Raw genomic sequence first — 24,243 nt, 5'->3', positions numbered from 1 at the left:
GCCAACTCCTTCAATAGTTTATGTGGCACATTCATAGGCGGAATGTGCATGAGACCAACAAATCCTAATTCGTGAACGATGACCTTCTTTGCCTCGCTCATTTGTTTGTTTGTTTGTTTGTGTGTGTGTGTGTAAAAATAACAGTCACATACACCCAAATACCAGCAACATATACTCAAATAACTGCCAGATACACCCAAATACCAGTCTCATACACTCAAATCCAGTCCTATACACATTATTATTTTTTCGATTACATGATATTATATGAGTTCAAAATGATATTAAAGTCAACTAAAACATGCATACAATGACACTACAAGCTCAAACACAAGTACAATAACACCAGTTACACTTGAATGCTCTTGATATATGTACTAGACACATACACCTGTAATTTGTTTTTGAATTACATAACGTTATATGAGTTCAAAATGATATTTAAGTTCAAAATTTCACTAAAAGCACTAGTCACATTCGAATTCGATGATATACAACTAAAAATTGGTTATATACGCCCAAATATGAGTTCACTTGAAATACAGTACAAAGTTTATATATATACAAACTCACTTCCAAACATGCAAACATGCACAAAAATAGATGAAAAAACACGTCAAACCATTCACTAAAAGTACGTAAAATAGTATAACCGACTTGAACAGTTTCACCAGAACCTTAATGTCTACTTTAAACCAAGAACATATAATGAATCTACTTAATAAAAGAGAAATACGATGATATGATGCTTCATTTTCAAAATCAGAAAGAGAAATGTGAAAAACCTAGAAGATTAGTGAAACAGAATCTTGAATAATGGTTCTTCTTTTTTTTGGTGTTTTTTTATGGAGATTTTGATGTTTGTTTGTTGATTTCGTCGACTGTTGGCGAGAAGTTTAAAAGTTTCTTCAGAGTTTTTGAATGCGTCTTGAATATCGACGGTTGTGGTTTTGATTGAGAAAGAAGAAAAAGAATCGTTCATAATGATGAGCGCGCTTTGAAAAAGGTTGAGTAACGCACGTGTTTAACACACTTGAATTGGATGAGAGTATTTTTTGTTAGGTTTAGTCCAATTTATAAGACTTGTAAATAAAAAAATTTATATATATAGCATAACTGAGTTTTAAAATACAAGAAATGGGGTTTCATTGAGTGTTTTTGTGTTTTAATAACTTTTAAACATGTACTTCAAGTCTTCGGTACCTTTTTTAACAGGAAAGAATAAATCACAATATAAATCTGTTATAGGTTTGGCAAAAAAGATTAAAAAAAAACCTTATTTATAGATGTAAACCGGTTTCATAATGATAAAAAAAAGTTTAAACTGCTTTTTTTAAGCTGTCAAATTTTTTTTTTTATCAAAAATAGGAGACTCAAACCCGCAACTTCTTAATTGAATACGGGGAGATTATACCATTTGAGTTCTAACTCATTGACTTTTAAACTGTCAAAATTGCTTTAAAAGTTAAAATTGATTTTATATATTTAAATTTGGTTTTTACTTTTAACTTTTAAGACCAATTTAAGATCGGTTTATTACTTTAGTAAATAATTAATAACTATTTTTTTTGTTTTTTTTATTAACCTCATCTATATACGGTCCTAGGTGGTATGGTTAACCAGTGAGGCTTAATGCTTACTAAAGAAAACAAAGGAAAACAAAACCTAACGGCTAACGTCGCATCTCTTCTCTGTTCTCCATTGTTGGACAGCCTCACCGTCTCCACTGCCGCTGCCAGCGCCTCTCGGCTCTGCTGTTCTGCGCTTCTGTTTCTCCTCTCTCTCGCAGCCGGTCTCCGTTTTCTCCTCCCTCATCTGTGCTGCAAGGTAGTAGTGTCAATTGAGTCCAAAGTCCTAGAGCTGACCCTAAAACCCTTCAACTTAATTTTGGTCTACAGCCTTAAAATTACAATAACACATTTTATAAGGTGTGCTGTGCGGCTGTGCCATCGTCTTCGTCTTTGTCTGATTCGTCGAAGTTGCGGTGGTTGCTCCTCCTCCCTGACGCGGTGGACGACGCGGTGGCTCCTCCTCCTTCCTGACGCGGTGGCTCCTCCTACTTCCTGATGCGATGGATGACGCAGTGGCTCCTCCTCCTTCCTGATGCGGTGGCTGCTCCTCCTCCCTAACGCAGTGGCTGCTCCTCCTCCCTGACGCGGTGGACGACGCAGTGGATGCTCCTCCTCCTTGTTCTCCTTCTTCCATTTTGCTTTTTGGTATCCACACTTTCCCTTCTTTCATTTTATCTCTCTGTTTGCTTGCTTATTGTTTCTAAATCCAATTTGTTAGTTTCAACTTCTTCTTGTTCTGTTTTTTTTTTTCATATTTTTTTTATTCTGTTTTGCTTCTTTTGTGATCTCTTATTGAATCTTGTTATCCTAATCCTAATTTTGTATAATGCAAGTAGTTAAGCTTTTACATCATAGTCATAGATGGCTCTGTCATGTTATAGTCCCTTTTTGGAGAGTAATAATCAGATTTTTGAAGAGTTAAGCCCAAATTCAGTAGGCAATCTCTGTAATGTGAAAAAAATGAACAATATGCTAATAACATTATAACAACCCCCAAGTATAGATAATCACAGACTTCAATTGAAAATATTATACCACCAGAGCAGTTATAATATACCACATTTATTATAGTGTATCCTATTTAGGACACATTAGTTTTGAAGTTAGTAAATAAAGAATCTCCTATGTGTATATATTTCACAGAAGATTAATTATGCAGGGTGCCAAAACTTATTAAGTATTGTATTCATATGTATATAGATTTCACAGAGACATTCTATACTTTATTAAGTATTGTATTTGTGTTAGTTATTACTTGATTTGTTGAATTTTGGTTGATCAAGCTAAAATTCGAGCTAGGATGCTAGTTGTATGTGGGTCTAGTTAATCTCCAACAAATTTTAATAAGTTTTATATGTGTTGTTGAGATAGAGAGCAATGTAAAAAAAAAAAAAGGATTAGGTGGCCCGTGGGTTGGCCCTAGGGCTTTTGGTCTTGTGGGCTTTTTGAAAATTTGACCCTATTAGTTGTAGGGCCTTTTGTTCTTTTGGCCCTATAGGGCCAAGCATATTGACACCACCACTACAAGGTACTGATCCTTGTGCCTCACCCCCCCCCCCCCCCCCCTTCTTTTCCTTTCATTACCTAATAGTGTCATTGATGCTATAGCTCCATAAGTGTTTTTGTTGCTGCTGCTGCCGTGCTATGGTGAAAATTCTCAATCTGTGTATTGGTGTTGAGTTTTAATAAGTTCTGTTTGGGTTGAGGTTGACACATGACCTATTAGGAAGCCCTGGTTTGATTGTATGGTATGGATGAGTTCTGAGGTTTGTTACTATTGTCAACAGGAAAATGCTTCAGGTCCCTGAGCACCAAGTAGCTGGCCTGGCCATAATGTGAAAGACATTAAACTGGAAAACTTATGCCTATGAAGGTTTTGTGCCTTTGAGTTTCTTGTTCTTGATTTCTCTTATTATAATGTCATCAATTTATTGAAGGTCTTGGTTTTGTGCTATCCAGGCTTCAGATTATATGGAGATTTTCTTCTTTCCATGCACCTATGTATAAACCATTCTTGCACGAATGTTCTCAAGATTATAGCTCATTTGAAGTTGTGCTTCTTCATCGTTGAGGCTTGAGTAAAACAATACTAGAAGCAATAGAGCAGATAGCTCTTATTATTAATTCAAGTTTGCATCAATGAATGAAGAGGTTGCACTCTCTCATTCATACCTCATCTATCAGTTTTCTTGCAGCACAAGCAGCCCATTCCCAAGCAATCAAGCTAGGAACCATATCTTGTCTCTACACTACTAATAATATCATAAGTGCTTACACAAAATGCAGAAAGTTAGATCTTGCCCACCAATTGTTCGACGAAATGTCCCACAGAGACATTGTGTCTTGGAATACCTTGATTTCCGGTTATGTGAACTCTGGTGATCTCGAGGCCTCATGGGGTGTCTTCACTTCCATGAGAAGGTGTGGACTTGCATTTGATGGCCACACATTTGGAAGCATGCTCAAAGGTGTTGCTTGTGATCGCGAGATTGAGCTAGGGCGACAACTGCATTCTATTGTGATCAAGATGGGGTTTTCTGGGAATTTGTTCTCCGGTAGTGCCCTTCTTGACATGTATGCCAAGTGTGGGAGCATCAATGATGCATATATTGTGTTCCAATGGATGCCAGAGCGAAACCATGTCTCGTGGAATGCATTGATTGCAGGTTATTCACAAGTTGGCGATCATGATATGTCATTTTGGGTGCTAAGGTGTATGGAACTTGAGGGCGTTGGGATTGATGATGGTACAATATCTCCTCTTTTGACATTGCTTGATGGTTTTGAGTTTTACAGTTTAGCTATGCAATTGCACGGTAAGATTGTAAAACATGGGCTGGAATCATTTAACACTGTTTGCAATGCCACTATCACGGCATACGCAGAGTGTGGTTCTTTACTAGATGCTAAGAGAGTATTTGATGCTGCTGCTGCATGTCGTGATCTGGTTACATGGAATTCTATGATTGCTGCTTACACGAAGCATGAGAAAGAAGATCTTGCTTTTAAAGTTTTCATTGATATGCAAAATTTTGGTTTTGTGCCTGATGTTTATACCTACACCGACATTGTCAGTGCTTGTTCTGCACAAAAGATCAAAAGCCATGGAAAATGTTTACATGGCTTGGTAATAAAACGAGGCTTTGAAAAATCTGTTCCAGTTTCAAATGCTTTGATTACCATGTATATTAGGATAAATAGCAGGTGCATGGAAGATGCCACTAAAATATTCTTTTCCATGGACCTAAAAGATTGTTGCACATGGAACTCCATTTTGGCAGGGTACTCACAGGTTGGTTCGAGTGAAGATGTCTTGAGGTTATTTGTACAGATGAGATTTCTGGCTATACAGATTGACGACTATACTTTTTCTGCTGTTATCAGATCATGTTCAGATTTAGCTACTCTACAGTTAGGTCAACAAGTCCATGTCTTAGCTGTTAAAGTTGGTTTTGATACCAATAAATATGTTGCTAGTTCATTGATTTTCATGTATTCTAAATGTGGGGTCATAGAAGATGCTAGGAAATCCTTTGATGCTACCTCCAAAGACAATGCTATAGTCTGGAATTCAATCATATTCGGGCATGCACAGCATGGACAAGGCAGCGTTGCGCTTGATCTCTTTTACTTAATGAGAGAGAGAAAAGTGAAACCTGATCATATAACATTTGTTGCAGTTCTAACTGCATGTAGTCATAGTGCACTGGTAGAAGAAGGCCGGAGCTTTATAAAGTCAATGGAGTTTGATTTTGGCATTCCACCACGAATGGAGCACTATGCTTGCGCAGTGGATCTCTATGGCCGAGCCAGGCATCTAGAGAAGGCGAAGTCTCTGGTTGAATCGATGCCCTTTGAACCCGATGCCATGGTTTTGAAGACTTTATTAGGTGCATGCAGAATTTGTGGGGATATCGAATTAGCTATTGGTGTTGCGAAAATTTTACTAGAGCTGGAGCCTGAGGATCATTGTACTTATGTTCTGCTTTCTGACATGTATGGGAGACTCAAGATGTGGGATGAAAAAGCTAGTGTGACTAGGCTGATGAGAGAAAGGGGAGTGAAAAAGGTTCCTGGTTGGAGTTGGATAGAAGTAAAAAATAAAGTGCATGCTTTCAATGCTGAAGATCACTCCCACCCCCAGTGTGATGAGATATACTTACTGCTACATCAATTAAAGGAGGAAACTAAGTTGTTCAATGATTTGGACAATCAAGCTGTGTTAGTACCATGTTTAACATCCAACCACTTTCCTTGAATCATCACAAATTCTATAACTACTTTGAGAGAAATATTTCACCAATAATAACTAGGCATTCGCTTGTCCATAAAATAGAATCCATATATATATAACGATTTCTTATCACACCCCTAATAACTTTGGTAAATAGGTGAGTTGGCTAAAACTTCCGATCTAATCTTGACTTTGAAGACCTTACCAAGTTCCTTTGCTTGTATAATCATAGCACATTGTAACTAAAATCTTTGAAGTGGAACACGATAGCTTCATGCGTCTTTTTTTTTTTGTGGTCGATGGATTGGACAACCCCAATTCTAGGTTACACAATACACCCACACACACTAAAGGTTCTATCACTACCCAGCTATGGTTGGGATTCGAACCTGAGATGTGGCTTCTGTGAGGCCAATATATTGGCCATTGGTGCAATGCCTGGGCCACAGCTTCATGCGTCTAAACTAGGCTTTTTTTTTTTTTGTCGTGGATACTTGAGGGTTAATGTAATCTTGTATGCTTGTCTTTAACTTCAAAGTGTGGGTGTGTGAGTAGTGTAATGACCGAAAAAAAAAAAAAAAACTTCAACAATAATTGGTTCCCAGTCAAACTAGTTCGGTGGTACAGATTGAAGGTTTTGAAAGTTTAGTGGATTCGATACTTAGAACCAATGTTCTGAAAACCGGACCGGACCGGCCGGTTCAACCGGGTTAACCGAGAACCGATCATTTGGCCGGTCCGGTTGATGCCTGAAACCGTTCTGCAAAAAACCGGTAAAAAAATCGGTCAAATCGGTGGTTAACCGGTGAACCGGACGAACCGGACAGGTTTTTCAGAAGTCCGGTTTTGCCACCTTTATAGAAAACGGCGTCGTTTTTTGACGGTTAAAAAAAAAAAAACAACGTTCAAAAGGCCCATAACCCACACCCACCCAATCCCTTCGAGCCTAACGCCTCTCTCTCCCCTTCCAACCCTAATTTCCTCAATGAGCTGAAGGCTGAAGCCAGCAGAAACGCCTCCACTCCACCGTCCTTACCACTATCGGCACCGGCAGCGGCCACCAGTCGTTGCCACCATCACCACTCGAAGCTTCTGTCGCTATCGTCGTCATCGGGTGGTCCGTTTGAAGCTTCTGTCGCCCTCGTCGTCGGAAGGTCGGGGCATAGCTTCTGTCGTTACCCGCCTGATGCCACTTTAGGCTGTCTCTGCTTTCTCTGCCTCAGTGAGTTTCTTAGTGTTTTAATTATTTTTTTTGATAAACTCATAATGATATGAATTGCTGGCTTGCTGGAGTTGCTACAGAGTTCTTCAGTTTTTCAATTAATATTTTTTATTCTATTAATTATATGAATCACTGGCTTGCTGGAGTTGCTGCAGAGTTCTTTAGTTTTTCAATTAATTTTTTTATTCTGTTAATTCTGCTACAGAATTGCTGTAATACTGAATACTGAATAGAATTTCAAAATCGTTTTTTCAGAACATTACTTCTGTCTCTATGATGTGCCAAATATTTGGCACATACCCTTCTATTGAAAGTAATTCTAACATTATTTTCTGTTTCGTTTATTGGTTTTTGAAGGAACTTGAATTTTTCTTTTGAATTTATTTTCTGTTAATGGCTGAAAACTAGTGATCACATTATGGAATTCTATATTCTGTAATGTATTCTTCTAATAATCCTCCTAATTTTGATATAATTTCAGATCCTGGATTTTGAATTCTGAATTGAATTTTGGTATAATTTTATAATGCTGAACAGAATTGATATAATTTTGGATTTTGAATTGCTGTAATTCTGAATTTTGCTGTAATTGCTGTAATGGCTGAGGTTTTATTTTACTGTAATTGCTGTAATGGCTGAAACATGAAGTTTGGTTTTAAGGTGGCAGAGGATAGTTTGTGTTGCACATCTTGAAAAAATGTTGCTGCTGAGATTGGTTCATAGCTATTTCTAATTAATAATTTGACATTAATTGAGTGAGTTTTGTCTAGTTAAGTAATTATTGGTATTATTATTGATTGTTGGTGATTGTTGATTGAATATGAATATAGTATTTATGCCATGATTTCTTTTAGTTATAAATTGTGATTTTTGATTTTGAATGTAGAATTTTAATAATGAGATGAGATATAGTTTAGTTAGTGGAGAGGTTATGAAATTTTAAATTTTATTATCATATGAATGATTGAATTTAAATTTTAAAAGATTTATATTATACTTTTAATAATTTTATTTTATATTTAATGAAACCAGTTCGACCACGGTTCAACCACGGTTGGACCATTGAATCATTAAACCAATAACTTGACCGGTTCAATGACCGGTTCGGTTCTCGCAACCTTGCTTAGAACACGCTTATTTTTAACGTCGTCGTTGTATCTCCTAGAGGATCTCTCTACCTATTCTTTTTCTTTCTGTCATCATTTATTTTATTCAATGTGATATTATTTTAACTGATGAAGTTTTATTGCTAGGTTATTATTAGTAGATCCTAATATCCTATTGTTCTTATCTTTGTCGGGGAGAGAGAGATGTCTTCTATTTTACTAGAATTTGTTTATGTTATTTTTGCTTAATTTATTGGATTTAGCTATCATGTGGGGACACACATTATGATTATTATAAGTAAAAAATTTTAAATTTTTATTTTAATAAATATAAAATAAATATATTAAAAATTTAAATTTTATATATTTTTTATAAAATTTTTATATTAAAATATATGTTAGTTAAAGGATTTTTTATTTTTCGGGGCTACTACACATCCACCATATAATCAAATAACCAAGTTGGCCCAAGCCCAAATAGAATCAGACGCATTAAATGGAGAGTGAAAAACACGCGCTAGACACGAAAGAAATCCCTCCTTTTTCATTCGCGCTTCATTATGAAAAAATATTACATCTTCAACATGAAACGTTCTCATCCTTCAGAGACTACGAGTATAATAGAAGCATCTGTCGACAAAAGGATCACCCTAAGATGATCATCTCGTGGCTATTGAGAACGAATCAAATCAGATGGTTCAATACACCAGAACACTCATTCGCTTCGAATTTCTCTGAACATCACTCAAACTTCAATCACATTCTCAGCGGAAAGCACTATTGCAAAGGAATCGGAAGAAGATTTCGCAAGCAACAATAAAAAACAAACGAAAACAGCAACAAAGACTACCAAAGGTATGAGAAAACTACTGTTCATTTAAAATCTTGCAATGTCGCGTTTTGCCTAGTTGCATTTTAGTTTTACTGGTTTGATTTGCTTCGTTTAGTAGATTGAACTATTGTGAATGATTTTTACAATATAACTAGGGCTTGGATAGTGTAACTAGCGCTTTAAGATATATGTGCTTGTTCTTATTGGTGTGGATAGTTTAACTAGAGCTTTGTTACTATCTTTAGTACTTCTTTTGCATGGAAGAATACTATTCTTGTTGATTGAAAGTTGATCATCATTTATTAACCACATGAACGTTTTTCAGTTCGGTGGCCTTTGTGATTTTGGTTCTGTGCATGAACGATTTTCGGTTCAGTGTGTTGTGGCATTTTAATTAACTTGATTAAGATATACATGTTTGTGCTTGTTGATGTATTGAATGAGTTTTGTTTATGACAATTGACATTAGAGACAACTCTTTCACTTTGATAAGCCATATTACTGTAAAATTGTCTCATTATATTGGATAGATTTCAGCACGAATGGTAGTTGATCTTGATACTTAAAGAAAGATATCAAGTTTCAGTAAGATTTTTTAAAGAAGCCAATTTGCAATGTCATTTTGAAAGAATACCTAATTCATGAAATTTGAAAAACTTTTCTTTTGGAAGATGTTGATTTGATTAAGATATACGTGGTTGTTCTTATTTGTTTGGATAGTTTAACTAAAGCTTTGAAAATGATTGTTACTATCTTCAGTACTTCTTTTGCATGGAAGAATAGTATTCTTGTTGATTGAATTGATCATCATTTATTAACCACATGAACATTTTTCGGTTCGGTACCCTTTGTGATTTTGGTTCTTTGAGTGAACAATTTTCGGTTCGGTGGGTTGTGGCATTTTAATATTTGTTTAGGATATACATGCTTGTGCTTGTTGATGTATTCAATGAAGTATTGACCAAAATTTTTCATTACAGCAAAACACAACAAGAAAATGACAACAATGAAGGAGACGACACATTATAACGTAAGCAGATTAAATATATTTATCCGCTTTCATTCGAATAATATCTATTTTGTATTATAAATATATCCTCACATTCTATTTCAAAACTTGTAGAAAATTTACTATTGCAGATGCCAAACAAAGGCAATAGCAACAGTGTACAGGGAAATGAGTCAAGAAAAGAAAGATATTATGGAAGAAATGGGATTTGGTGCCCTGGCAAATGTCTCAGAAATGAATATATCTAATACACTATTGAAAGAATTGCTTGATCGGTTTGATGAAGAGAAAGGATGCCTGAAAACTCTCCAGGAAAAAATATACATAACTCCTCGGAAAGTAGTAGCTGCCCTCGGCATAACTAACGGAGGTAATACATTTTTCACTTACTGCTTATTTTCAGTTCATCGGTGTCCAGAAAATTAAACTGATCGTTTTTGACTGATTTTTTATATTAAAATATTGTAGGGAATCGTTCTTCTGAAAAGGTTGATTACAACAATCTGAATCCAACAGACAAGGAATGTGCTGGATATGAGTATAGAATGGAAGGAGAATCGGAAAAAATTCAAGAGTACTTTTGTTGTCTTCATGCAAAAGTGCTTCTTGCTCCCCACAACGGTAAGTGTGGCCTCCCCAATCCATAAGCCACTAATGTTTCATGTGGACAACATTCGGGAATGGGATTGGACAAAGCATGTGCTCAACTTCTTAATGAAAGGAGTTAAAAACAAGAGAAAGGGGAAGAAACAGTCTGTTGATGACTGTGTTTTCGTATTAATGTTGATATACTTCCACGAAACCAAGTTCTCTTACCCGTTTGTACCTGATGCTCCCCCTACACTATGGGTGGCCCATTGGACAAGGGAAATGATGATTGAACATATTTCATCCGAAGTAACAAAATCATTGGTAAATACTCTACTAAAATTTCCCAAAAAATTTACTTTCAAATGCTTTTAAAATACTCTACTAACTAAATAAACTTTTGTTTTAGGTTATAATTAATTTATTTATCCTACTTAAAATTGTTAGTTTGTTGATTTGAATATTTCTGCATTAAGAAACATTTTTCTTGATGAATAAATAGTTGTCATGTACTATTCACCATATGAATATTTTTCGGTTCGGTGGAATTGCTTCATTCGGTTCACCGGATTGTTAATTTGTTATTTTGATGATTAACTAATTGAGACATTGTTTCCATTTTAGGGACTTTTGTACAGAAAGGAAAAACAAAAACAAGTAACTTGGAAAAAAAGAAAAAGGAAAGAAAATAAAAAAGAAAATTGTCGAGACGGATTCTTCTTTGAAGAGGAAAGACTTTCCGAATCTGAATCCGAAAGCCAGTAAGTTTAATTTTCATATTGATTTCATTTAATTTGTATTTGCTTAAATTTGTTCTTATGTGCTTGTTCTTATGTATTGTAGAGAAGAAGAAATAAAAAAAACCGGAACAAAGAAAAGAAAACAACCACCGAAGGTGGTTAAAAAACAAACCATAAAAACAAAGCCTGTGCTGATAGATTCAGAGAGCACAAGTGAATCTGAAAGCGAGTAAGTATTACATAATTTCTGTGAGGCGTTTTGTTGATTGCATATGTAACACCTTTTCTTCAGCAAATGAATTAATTTCGGTTCGATGAGCTTCTAATTTTCAGTTTAGCACTTTAAGTTAGTTCGGTTCGGTCTTGTCTGTTAGTTTGGTTGACTTCATTGTTAGTGTCTTGTCTCTGGTATAAATTCGATGTATTTGTCTGTTTTCCAGAGAAAATGAAATCGAGAAAACACCCGTAATAAAAAGAAAACAACCGAAAAGGGAGGCAAAAACACCAGCCCAATCTGAGAAGGAGTAAGTTTCTCGAATCATATTTTCTATTATTGATACTTACGTATTAGGTTCCTTGATACTTCTTTTATGAACTTTCAGAACTGAACAAGCAAAAGACAATGTTGCGGAAAGAAGAAAATGAGCATTGGAGACGATAAGAGAAAAGAGGTCAAAGAAAAGAAATGATGGAGCTCAGTCAACAAACATTGCTCCGGATCAGTTTGACTCTCCAAAGGCACAAAATGAATTCTCTCAGACGTAAGATTCAGTTTATTATTCCCGAGTTCTTTTTCTTTCTTTGCTTAATTTTTCTACAACCTTTTCTAATTCCTCTAGATTTAATTACTAATATTTATTTATCTTTCTTAGAGTGCCGACTGTAAATCTGGATAGCGAACAACTCTTATAGACTCAAAGAAGCTCTACACCTTCTGTAAATCCCGCGAGCAATACCAAGTAAATTGGTTCACTACATATTGTGCTTTCGGTTTGGTGGTTGCCCAAAAATGAATTTAATGTGTTTCTAGACCTCTGCTTTTAATCTTGGTTTCTAATTTTAATTTGTTATCTTTTTTTTTAGGAAAAATACCCCGTAAAGCCCGGTCAAATATTTTAGAAAAAAAAAATCTTCCCAAGAAAGACTCTTAAAACTCCACCAGTGTAAGTTAAAAATATTTATGTTACTCTTTTAGATTTAGTTAATAATTTTTACTTAATTAATCACAAGAAAAATGTGTTTAAATGTCACTAGAGCTACACCGAATTCTGAGCTACAAATTGTTGAGTTTCAACAACAAACTCGTTCTCAACCTTTGGAAGTGTGAGTTTTTCAATGTGCAAATTCCTATTTTTCAAAACAAATTCTAATTATTCAAAATTAACTTTATCCTTATTTACATTCCTTAGACATCCTCTTGCATTGTCTCTTCCATGTTTAGCTCAGGAAGAGTTGATCAAGGATGACTTCATCTATGTTCCTCCACAAAAGGAAACACAACAAACTTCTAATAATGAGTAAGTTAATAAATATTTATTCACCACATGAATCTTGTTCAATGTTTACTGCTTATACATGGTTTAATTATGGTTCAGTTGAAACTAAAAATAAATTCAATGTGTTCTTGTCTTTGGACTCTCTTCTGTTTATTACAGCTGCCCTCCAGAATCCAAAAAGCAGGGTGTTACAGTGTCTCTTACGAGTTCTGTAATTGAAGACTTATTCAAAGATGACTATGTGTATGAAGTTTCTAATGAAGAGTAAGTTTCACATAAAAATTCTTTTTATTAATTTTAATGGTTGTTATTGAACTATTTTCTATTTAATGCAACAGTCCTACCAAAGAACAACAGCAACAATCTCAAGAACCTTCGGTGCCACAGCAATCAGAACAAGAAGCACCTATTAATGTGTAAACATAAAATTCTTTAATATTACTTTTGTTTAATATAATTTCGGTTCACTGTAAGTTTGGATTTAGGTCCACTATAAGTTCAGATTTCGGTTCACTATAATGATTAATGTCATTTCTGTTAAATATCATTGTTAAATATGATAATAGTTTGGGATAATTATAGAAATGTTTACTGTTTAATGCAGCTGACCTCTAGAACAGCAACAACAATCTTGCGAAGAACCAACAGCGCAGCAATCCGAACAAGAAGCACCTGTTGATGTGTAAGTTTTACTGCTTATTATATAAATACCAATAATGTTTACTGCTTATACATGGTTTAATTATGGTTCAGTTGAAACCAGAAATGAATTCAATGTGTTGTTGTCTTTGGACTCTCTTCTGTTTCTTATAACTGCCCTCCAGAACCCAAAAAGCAGGGTGTTACGGGGTCTCTTACAAGTTCTGTTATTGAAGAGTTTTTCAAGGATGCCGATGTCTATGAAGTTTCTGATAAAGAACAATCCCAAGAACCTCCGGTTGTACGCCAATCAGAAAAAGAAACTCTAATCTTGTCATCATTTGATAGGTATGTTACTTGCTTTTCTTTAATATCATTTTTGTTTAATATCATTTCGGTTCACTGCAAGCTTGGATTTAGGTTCATTATTTGTTTGGATTTCAGTTCACTATAATGATTAATATCATTTTTGTTTAATATCTTTGTTAAATATCTATCATTTGCAGTGCTGCTCAACCTAGGCAAAGGGAAAATGAAAGGCCTTCCTGTAGCCTTGGGATAAGTCTACCAGCATCTCAACCAACTTAGCCCTCTCAAGAGAGTGTTTCACAGCTTGAAATCCTGGCAGAAGCGGTGGTAGATGCAGGAGTGACAACATCATTAAAATTTGTTGAAGCAACATCTTCCGAGCCAAACTTACCGGCTGCTGAAGTTTTCAAAACTCTGGAAAAAAAAGATAAAATCTCGAAGGAGTTGATCAAAAAGTGTTATCATTGGATGACACATGTGAAAAAGACAAATGACAGTAGCAACGAATATGAACCAATATTTGTCTTGAAACATGAGGCACTTTATGAGGGGTTAAGAGAATATTTCATGTCTTTAATGCCCAAAGAACAAGTGCATACTTCGGTAAATTCTTTCCCAATTGCGTTAACAATAATAATTTTTATAAACACTTTTATACAGTATATCTCATAACTTTTCTTCGTGTAGGTTGTCAGTATACATAGCATGATTTTCAACCAAATCAAAGTTCGGCAGTATCGGGAACAAATATACATTGTGCTGCTGGATATTGTGGTAAGCTAAATTTTTTATTCAGTGCTGATTCCTGTTCGGTTTGGTCAGAATGTTAATATTGGTTCACTTGATTCTTATGTGTTCTGTTGAGTTCTTTTGCATTAAGAAAACTTTTCTCTTGATGATTGAATATTTTTCACGTTTTATTCAGCATATGAATTGTGATCGGTTCGGTGGAAATGTGATTTAACTGATGTTCATTTTGCAAAATTTTATGTTAGGAACACATGGCGTGGAGTACACTGATAAGAAGACAAACAAGGCCTACAGGTTTGATATTGAGCAGTATGCCCACCATTGCCAATTTCTTGACAAAAGGAAACTTGCATCGCATCCATTTGTAAGTTGTAATTTCTAAAAATTCTTTGATAATTCTCTTGTTTGCTATTGTTTCAATTGAAATATTCTATAATTTTCCAAACTTCAGCTATTTGTCCCAATTTGCAATGGAGGGCATTGGTGGTTGTGGATTGCTGATGTAAACAAAAAGAAATTCTATGTCCTTGACCCTATCAATAAGCTGCCAGAAAATATACCTGATTCGAGAAAGCAACTGAACAAATTTGTTGTAAGTTATTTTCTTCTAAATTATTCAAATTATTCTGTACATGAGAGGAATTTGGTTCACTGTTGTTGGTTCTGTTTATTTACCTTTTTTTGTCTCTTTCAGGGTTTAATAATTTCCCAGATGAGGGTGTACGCTGGGGCGGAACCCTTAATGGAGGATGGACTGGGAGAGGAAGTAGAGTATATCCAATTGAATGGTCAACGTACAAAGTAAGAATCTTTCTCTTCTATAGTGTTATTTTTAATGTATTTTATTTTGTATACTATTGATCATATTATACTCAATTCTTGCTTAGCTATGATTGTGGAATATACGTGATGAAATGGCTCGAAATAATAGATCCACGAAAAATCAAAAGCGGGAAGAGATATAAATAAAAAGCTTGGACACAAGTAAGTACTTTCTAAATTAATAAACTTATTTCTTTTCTTATTTCATTCAGTTAAGTTAATAGTGTAACTAGAGCTTTAAAGTTGGTTGTTACTCTGTTCAATAGTTCTTTTCCATGCAGAAATACTATTCTTGTTGATTAAAATTTGATCACCATTTATTCACCACATAAATAATTTTCGGTTCGGTGGCTCTTATAATTTTGATTCACCAAGTGAATGTTTTTCGGTTCGGTGGCCTCCTTTTAATTTGTTCAGGGTTTAGAGTTACTGTGATTGCATTTTTATAATATAACTAGGGCTTTGAATGAAATTTGTTGTTATTTAATGTGATTTTGATTTACTTGATATTTAATGTGTTCAGGGTTTAGGGTTATTGTGATTGCATTTTTACAGTATGATTAAGACTTTGAATGATATTGTTCTTATTTCATTTGGGTTTATTTCTTATGTAACTAACTCATTTCAATTGAAATGTAGAAAGAGATTGATAACTTCAGATACCAATATGGTCCAAATCTTCTGTTGCATGAAATGAACAAAATCAGAGACCAAGTGATTTAAGAATCTGAAGCAATAAGACTTTCCAAGCCATCTGCTGTCCTCTCCAGCCCTTATTGTAAATTCACATATGGGGATTTAAATAGCAAATAGCATATACTAGTTGTAATTAACAATATTTTGTTTAACTTGTTTAAAAAGCAAAAAATGCTTACTTCAAATGTATATATGTCAATGTATGTATCAAACAATGCATATACTAGTTGTATATATTTTGTTTAACTTGTTAGAAAAGCAAACAATGCTTCTTTCAAATGTATATATGTTAATGTTAATGTATATATCTATTCTTAATTTCAATGTATGTATCAAATGATAATATTTATATTTGATTCAAGATGGATTACTCATCTAAGATGTTAATTTATATATCTGTTGGAACTGTCTGACTGCTGTTTTATTTCAGGTTCTCAGTGATTGCAATAACTGTATTTACCAATACATTACAAACTCCAAAAGAACACAGTGAACCGAAATTAATACACTGGACGAACCGAAGGGTGGAAACACACTGAACCCCTAAACCCTGAACCCTAAACCCTAAACCCTAAACACTAAAACCAGAACCTTGAACACTGAACTCTGAACCCATAAACCCTAAATCTTTAAAACCCTAAAACCATAACCCTAAACCCTACACTCTAAACCCTAAACCCCTAAACCCTAAACCCTAAACCATAGACCCCTAAAACCCTAATCCCTGAACCCTAAATCGTAAACCCTAAACCCTAAACCCTGAACACGGTGAATTGAAATTAATACACTGGGCGAACCGAAAGTTTGAAATATACTGAACCCCTGAACACTGAACCATAAACCCATAAACCCTAAAATCCTAAACCCTAAACCCTAAACCCCTAAACCCTAAATCCTAAACCCTGAACTCTGAACCCTGAACCGATAAACAAATTCTAATTATTCAACTTAGAAATTAATATACTAGACGAATTGAAAAACTGCATATATCCATATAGAATTTCACAAAAAAAGTGACTATTCATAAAAGGCTATCAACATTCATAAATTAAACTTGCTATAACCATGGTGAACCGAAATTTGCTCATGGGTGAACAAAAATTTACATTAATAAAAACTAAAACTTGTACAATCCTCTCTTGGATAATTCATATCTGGTGCATTGTAAAGAGTGGAGCTTGACTGAATCGATGATTCGGAGTCTAAAAGGTTCAACTACAAAATACATAATTAATTGTATAATAGCAAAATGAACAATTGAATTTTTAACTAATCAAAAGTAAGTCAATTTTACCTCGCTTGGAGCTGTCATTTTCTTTTTCTTCATGGCATTTGAGATCTTTTTTTCCAGGTTTGATCCAAGTCTGTTCTTGGGCCAACCTCTTGTTTTGACACGTGGTAGGCTTTGAAGGTCATTCACATTGCTTAATGTCACTTCTTCATGGGTTAACAAACCTTTTCCTTTGTTTTTCTCTTGATATTCTTCCATCTCTGCCATGACCTTGTGAAATGCTCGGTGCAAAATTTCGGTCAACTCTTCAGACTCGGATGCAAATTCACATATATTGTGCGACCGAAACACCAATTCGTCAAATCTCTTACTTCTTGGCTCCAGTAGAGGTTCATCTTGGCTGCTCTTGATGTGTGTATGCCTCCTCTTTATGTTCTTGCTCCAACGTTCCAATATGTATTTCGATACCACGTTATCCACTCGCTCAAAGCTTAGGATGCTTAGGGAATGGCAGCACAATATGCCCCTAGACTCAAACAACAAGCAATGGCACTTTACATCTCGTGATACTACATCGTTGGTGACGACAAACTTGTTGAATGTGGAGTTGGAAACCTGCTCTATGACTTCATACATTGTGAAACCTAGGGTGGAATGCATTGATCTTGTGATACAGTTCACTTTACCTCTAAATTGAGCTTGAACTTCCCTGAACATCTCATGGGTATATACATGCTAAAACTGTGCCTCTATTGCTGATTTTGTTGTGCACGGTATTACGGTGTGAAAATCTGCAGCATCGAATTCTCTCTCTGCTTGCTAGGCAATTGTTGTATTGCTTCACGAATTGTCTAAATGAGCTATTCCGTGTGATGAACTTGTTGAAAAATGAATGCATGCTCTCACTCCTTTGTGTGCTTCTCATCCCGGCCCAAAAGTGGTGATCCAAGTAAACCAAAATCCATATAAGTCGATCCTCGTACAACTCTGCAAAACCAAACCGAATCAATAAGGTATGGTGAACCGAAAAAAGTGCATGCTTTGGGAAAAAAAGATATGAGCATAAAAATAATTCGAATTGAAATATCAATTACCTGAAAGCCACTTGTTGCCTCCGAGGCCGTACTTTCTAAGGAAATCGATCTAGTGTCTGTCAAATGCTTCTTTTGTGTACGAGTTCCAAACAACATGGCTCATCTCTTGTTCAATTTTGTTGTGTCCCTTGTAGCCATTTAATTTTCTTGGAATCTTCTTCATAATATGCTAGATGCACCAGTGGTGAATTGTTGTTGGCATGCACAGCTCAATTGCCCTTTGAATCAATGTGCATTGATCGGTAAGAATACCTTTTGGTGCCTTCCCTCCCATGCAATGTAGCCAACACTCAAATAGCCATTTGAATGATTGGATGTCCTCATTTTTCATCAGCGCACATCCAAGAAGTGTCAACTAGCCGTGGTGATTCACACCTACAAAAGAACCTAAAACCAAATTGTACCTGGATAAATAACAAGCACACGGTGGTGAACCAAAATATATACACACACTGAGCATCAAAAATATATTTGAATGAACCGAATACCTGTTTGTATTATACGTGGTGTCAAATGAAACCACGTCTCCAAAATAATTAAATGCAATCCTGCTTCTTGATCACCTTCAAGGTTGAGCTCAAAGAAGAAATTTTGGTTCTTCTCTTTCATTCTTACTAGGTACTTCCCAAATTCTTTGGCATCATCTTCTTCAAAAATATTTCGTACTTCCCTTGTGATGTAATTCCTAACGTCTTTTTCTATAAAACCTAGTTGATGGTGGCTGCCAACTGCTGCCACAAATGATTGGTAAGTTTTGCTCGATCTGATACCGGCTTCCTCGTGGGTTTCTATAAACCATTAAGCATCTCAGCCTGGTTTGGGCAACAAGGATGTGAGTGATTCAAAGTTGGAGATATCTTTGATTTTCACTTCCCCTCTCTAGAGCATACAATTAGTTGATTTTTAATCTTGTCTCCGTCCCGAGTCGTATTCCTTATTTTGGTAGAAAAACCGGCAAATTTGGAATAATGTTTGTAGAACTTTCCAGCTTCTTCTAGTATCTTAAAAATCATTCCCACCTTTGGGACAAATTTTTCATCCACAACACAGCTGGTATGCACGGTAAACCGAAATCTTAATTATGGTGAACTGAAATTTTAATTACGGTGAAACAATTATGTAGTGCTTAGGGAACAAAATAGAATATATTCGTCTAATTATTTTTAGACTCCTTTCTGCATACCAAACCAAAAATATGCATATGGTGAATCAACTCTTTAGTACTTACCGAACCAAAAAGTTACTCAAATTTACTCATAGTTACTCACAGTTACATATTATCAATTCAATTCAATTCAGTTCAATTCAGATATAGATCACCTTAGTCCATTCAATTCACTTCAAATAAAATTAGCAATTTCATTCCATTGAATTCGATTCAAAATTTAATAATTCAAACCTCATCAAATTGATGTATTTCGGAAGAATTATCCAAATCGCACTCATTCAATTGATTTGAAGTTGATTCATTCATTGTTTCAATTCAGAAGAGCAGATCGAAGAAGAAAACGAAAAAGAAGATGATCAACGAAGCTAATTACGTTGAATTCAATCTAGATCCATAATTCAAAGAAGAATAACGCGAATAGAGGAGAAGAATGAATTTAATTAGGTTGAAGAAGAAGAAGAAGAAGAAGAAGAAGAAGAAGAAGAAGAAGAAGAACGCAAATAGAGAAAAGTTTATGTTGAGAAAGGTTTACATTGAGAAAAGTTTACGTTGAGAAAGGTTGATCACGCAAAATAAGGATTACGTTATATACGTTATATGAGGCGCGTGTAAAACAAACCAGTGTGTGGGTTGGGGGAAACACGTGGAGTGGAAGGTATTTGGATACCATCCATGTAATTTTTACATGGATGTAGAGGTTAAATAAATGTAATAATTACCGAAATAAATAATTTAAAAAATATTTACCGAAATAAATACCCCTCTCTTATCTCGTTTATATTGTGAATGAGATAATTTTGTATGTATCTCGTTTAAAGTATAAACGAGATAAGACGGCACGTGTATATCTCCTTTACAGTATAACCGAGATACATGTATTTTAAAAATTTTTTTAGCAATAATAAAAAATTAAAAATAATAAAAAATATTAATATTATCAATAATCCAAACTTTTAGCATGCAATTAGTACATAAAAAGGTTGGTAGAATAGATTAAAATAGAAATATGGGAAGCGTGAAGTTGATGCACGATAAATAAAACACAAAAAGATGAGATAACTCACGTTATCTTCCACAATCTACGTGGGAGATAACCATTTCAATTTTCTTCCCACTATCTCCATCAACATCTCCTAATAATTGGCAAACGTTTATCTCATTTTTTTTTGTATTTTATTTAAGTAGATTAACTTCACGCTTCCCATCTTTCAATTTTTAGAAGTGGGCACAATTACCGTATTTATTCTCATCATGGAACTTTCTTTGAACACGTACGAATTTTTTATTTTTCAAATTTAAAACAATCCAATTGGATCATAATTTAATCTAAAATTTTTTATGTACTCTTTTGGAGTATTAATTGATCAAACATATCCATTTTAATCTCTTCTACCAACTTTTTTATGTACTAATTACATGCTAAAAGTTTGAATTATTGATATTATTAATATTTTTTATTATTTTCCAATTTTTTTAAAAAAATACATGTATCTCATTTACACTGTAAACAAGATATACACGTATCGCATCCACCTGTCTTATCTCGTTTACACAGTAAACGAGATACATGCAAAATTATCTCGTTTACATTGTAAGAGAGATAAGAGAGAAGTATTTATTTTGGTAAATATTTTTTAAATTATTTATTTCAGTAATTATTATAATTAATTTATTTATTAAAATAAAAAATCCGTTAGTTAAATCTTAATTTGTTTTAGAAAAAAGTGCAATTTTTAAAGAGAAAATTTGGAAAATCAATATACATAGCTCAATATATTTAAAAACAAAAATGCTATTTACACACCAAAATCAGCCATTAAAATTAGTGTATATAAATACATGTATAGTTTAATTTATTTTCAATGTGTATTTATATTTCAATATATATTTGCTGATTTTAGTGACTAATATTAATGTACACAATATAATTGATTTAAAAACCAGTCAAATATGAATACAATATTATCTTTTCTTCAACCCCTCTCTTTCTGTTCTCTTTCTTCTCAATTCTCTCTTCTTTCTTTCTTTTTTCCTTTAAGTCCATTCTCTTTTTTATAGTATTTTTTTTCTCTAATCTCTCTCTTCTTCCCTTTCTTCTCTCCTCTCTCTTCTTTCCCTTTGTCCCTCTCTTTCTCCCAAAGATTTCCTCACATCATTTTTTTGTTGTTATCATCTTGTTCAGTCAAAATCAGTGTTGATACTATTATCAGTCACCTTTTTTTTTCTTTGATCTATTTTAGATCTTTATAGAGTTGAATATTTTTTTATTTTATATTTTGAATATTTTTTATAATTTTTTAAATGTATAATAAATGAATATGATATATTTTTATTTCAATTTCTAATTTTTTTGAGATTTTATCTTTTTAAAATGTGATTTTGAAGGGTTATTTGGATATTATTATGAGTTAAAAATAAATTTTAAAAATATTAATAGATAATGACCGATAAATAATTGGTTCTTTAGTTGGCCTCAATTGAATTTTTATAAAAAAAATTTGGAGTATGAATAAAAACAAATTTCAATTAGATAGAAAAAATATTATTAATTAATATATTTTTTCAAAAGAAAAAAATATTCAGCATGACAAAATTTATGTAAATTATATTTTAATTTTATTTTAAACATATTAAATTAATGATCATGGTAAATATGATGAGCCTAAAGCTTTTAAAAAAGGAAAGCAAGAAGAGAAAAGTTATTAATTCTTTTTAAGATAGTTAACTTAATAGTGTTAGAATATATTAAGATTAATTAGTATTTATTAGAATTATTTAGTATATTTGAATATTTATTATAGGTTATTACGTTTGTATTATTTCGATTCTTTTAACACTTATAAATACCTTTATATATTATTATATTATTTTTACACAATTTTAATTCATACAAATATTTTTTTACTGCTCTGTTTTATCTTTTTAATATGGTATCAAAGTTATGGTATCCTCCTTGAAGAGGATAGGTTATTTTTCTTCTGGTGAAATCACCGTATTTTTCACACTTTTTCTTCGTGTCATTTTTTCTTTTCTTTTGTCACTGCTTTGATGCTTTCTCATTTCATCGATTAGTTCATTCTCTCTATCTTGTCTTTCCGAGTTTAATGAGTCAAACACTATTATCATCTACTGTTGACCTATTCTCATGAAAAAATCATATGCTTTTCGTCATCTTTTGACAGTTCGTCATCCTCAAGCAGTTTTTCATCTCTCCACAGTTCGCCACTTATTTGAAAGTTTTTTGGTAGTTTGTCATCTTTTCGACAGTTTGCTACCTTTCCAGCAGTTTTTCAATAGTTTGCCACCTTTTTAACAGTTCACCATCTTTTTGGTAGTTTTTTGGTAGTTCGTCACTCTTCAACGCTTCCTTCCAACAGTTTCATCTATGCTTTCTTCTGATAGTTCCATCAGTTTTTGCATTTTTTTTTATTTTGTTATTTTAAATAAGTTCCAAATTCAAGTTGCCACTTGAGTTTAAGGGAGATGTTATAATATATTAAGATCATTCAATAGAATTGTTAGCATATCTGAATATTTATTATAGGTTATTATATTTTTCTTATTTCGATTCTTTTAACACCTATAAATACTCTTATATATTATATTATTCTTACACAATTTGAATACACATAAATATTTCTTTTATTACTTTCTTTTATCTTTCTAACAAATAGGTCCCAACTTTTACTTCCTTTCTCATATTTCTTGATTTGCTCCACTCTTTTGCCCTCAAAGTTGTATTATTGGGGTGATTGATAATAATACTAGAAATAAATATCTAAAAATAAATTAGCGTATATTTAGATTAAAGTTTACGAATAGAAATTTGTATCAAATTAATTTTGTAAATTTTATTTTGATTAAAGATGAGTTAATGTTAATCTGATTTATGTTTGATAATTTATATAGTTATTTTTATAACATTATAGAGATTAATATTTAAAAGTCAATTTAATATTAATCTTATAATTTGATTAGTTTCTCCAAACAAGGGCGGATCTTACTTATAAAAAGGGGGTTCCCTCTAAAATATTTAAAACCTATTAGTTGTATATATGGCAGAACAAAAATCTTTATAATTTACTTTGGTTAGTATACTAGAATTAGATTTTTTTTATGACTTTGTAGGTTTTAAATTCTTTTCTCAATAATTTTTATAATTATTTTTTAAATTTTATCTTGTAGTATGTAAATAACTTGATGACTTGACTAATAAGTGTTATGTTTATAAATATTTTTAAAGAATAAATTTTTTATTGAATATCTAAAAATTAAGTTTTAATATATTTATTAAAAACTTATATCTCAAACCAGAATCTAAAAAATTTTTAGTTAGACAATTTAATCTTTAACAAATTTTAATCATCTAAATAATTCATAAACTTTTATTTTATTAGCCATATCAATTCTCATATCGAATTTTGGTAAAAAAAAGTTTGACAAATTGATTCATGTTATTATTTTAATTTATAAAGGCATAATAATCTTAAAAAAATTTAAAATGTTAATATCACTACTTTTATATAGACGAACAATTTGATACACAAGTTGATTTGTTTAACAAAATAAAAATTTAAAAATTGATTTGACAAATAAAATTTGTTGAGAATTAACATGTCTAACTAACAATTTTTGAAAATGATTTAAAGTATCACTCATTTATCATGTAAAAAGATTAAAATAACCCTAAATCCTAAATTCTAAATCATTAAGAGATTGGAATTTTACAAATTATT

At 33.1% G+C, this 24,243-nt stretch overlaps 3 protein-coding genes across 5 annotated transcripts; all 3 read left to right on the top strand.

Moving 5' to 3' along the window:
• Positions 1 to 1,621: 1,621 nt before the first annotated feature.
• Positions 1,622 to 5,903, top strand: LOC107639675 (Pentatricopeptide repeat (PPR) superfamily protein). Of its 3 annotated transcripts, none has more exons than XM_016343227.3 (4): positions 1,623 to 1,827; positions 1,929 to 2,216; positions 3,359 to 3,444; positions 3,531 to 5,903. In XM_016343227.3, the coding sequence occupies exon 4, from the start codon at positions 3,715 to 3,717 to the stop codon at positions 5,827 to 5,829; it is 2,115 nt and encodes a 704-aa protein (XP_016198713.1). In that variant the 5' UTR covers positions 1,623 to 1,827; positions 1,929 to 2,216; positions 3,359 to 3,444; positions 3,531 to 3,714; the 3' UTR covers positions 5,830 to 5,903. The 3 variants fall into 3 exon arrangements, with proteins under 3 accessions (XP_088341918.1, XP_016198713.1, XP_016198714.1); XM_016343228.3 differs by having other exon boundaries at positions 1,625 to 1,827; positions 1,899 to 2,216; XM_088485792.1 differs by having other exon boundaries at positions 1,622 to 2,216.
• A 4,605-nt stretch (positions 5,904 to 10,508) lies between these two features.
• Positions 10,509 to 11,947, top strand: LOC148568917 (uncharacterized). Its single transcript, XM_088483633.1, has 5 exons — positions 10,509 to 10,886; positions 11,187 to 11,323; positions 11,406 to 11,531; positions 11,743 to 11,826; positions 11,905 to 11,947. The coding sequence occupies exons 1-5, from the start codon at positions 10,509 to 10,511 to the stop codon at positions 11,945 to 11,947; spliced, it is 768 nt and encodes a 255-aa protein (XP_088339759.1).
• A 2,267-nt stretch (positions 11,948 to 14,214) lies between these two features.
• LOC148568916 (uncharacterized) lies at positions 14,215 to 15,002 on the top strand. Its single transcript, XM_088483646.1, has 4 exons — positions 14,215 to 14,349; positions 14,434 to 14,520; positions 14,742 to 14,860; positions 14,948 to 15,002. Exons 1-4 carry the CDS (start codon positions 14,215 to 14,217, stop codon positions 15,000 to 15,002), a joined length of 396 nt encoding a protein of 131 aa, XP_088339772.1.
• The last annotated feature ends 9,241 nt before the right edge of the window (positions 15,003 to 24,243 follow it).

This window comes from Arachis ipaensis, chromosome B4, assembly GCF_059453495.1.
Source record: "Arachis ipaensis isolate K30076 ecotype BB chromosome B4, ASM5945349v1, whole genome shotgun sequence".
NCBI classification, from domain to species: domain Eukaryota; kingdom Viridiplantae; phylum Streptophyta; class Magnoliopsida; order Fabales; family Fabaceae; genus Arachis; species Arachis ipaensis.
Note: the sequence above shows the minus strand (reverse complement) of the source record. Positions and strands in the feature narration are given on the sequence as shown.

Bases quoted from the DNA above. Each gene is read 5' to 3' on its own strand.
- LOC148568916 (XM_088483646.1), top strand. From the start codon at position 14,215: ATGACACATGTGAAAAAGACAAATGACAGTAGCAACGAATATGAACCA. The intron at 14,350-14,433 runs GTAAATTCTTTC...TTCTTCGTGTAG, and splicing joins AAGAACAAGTGCATACTTCG to GTTGTCAGTATACATAGCAT. The intron at 14,861-14,947 runs GTAAGTTGTAAT...TCCAAACTTCAG, and splicing joins AACTTGCATCGCATCCATTT to CTATTTGTCCCAATTTGCAA.
- LOC148568917 (XM_088483633.1), top strand. From the start codon at position 10,509: ATGAGTATAGAATGGAAGGAGAATCGGAAAAAATTCAAGAGTACTTTT. The intron at 10,887-11,186 runs GTAAATACTCTA...TTTCCATTTTAG, and splicing joins CCGAAGTAACAAAATCATTG to GGACTTTTGTACAGAAAGGA. The intron at 11,532-11,742 runs GTAAGTATTACA...TCTGTTTTCCAG, and splicing joins ACAAGTGAATCTGAAAGCGA to AGAAAATGAAATCGAGAAAA.
- LOC107639675 (XM_088485792.1), top strand. From the start codon at position 3,715: ATGAAGAGGTTGCACTCTCTCATTCATACCTCATCTATCAGTTTTCTT.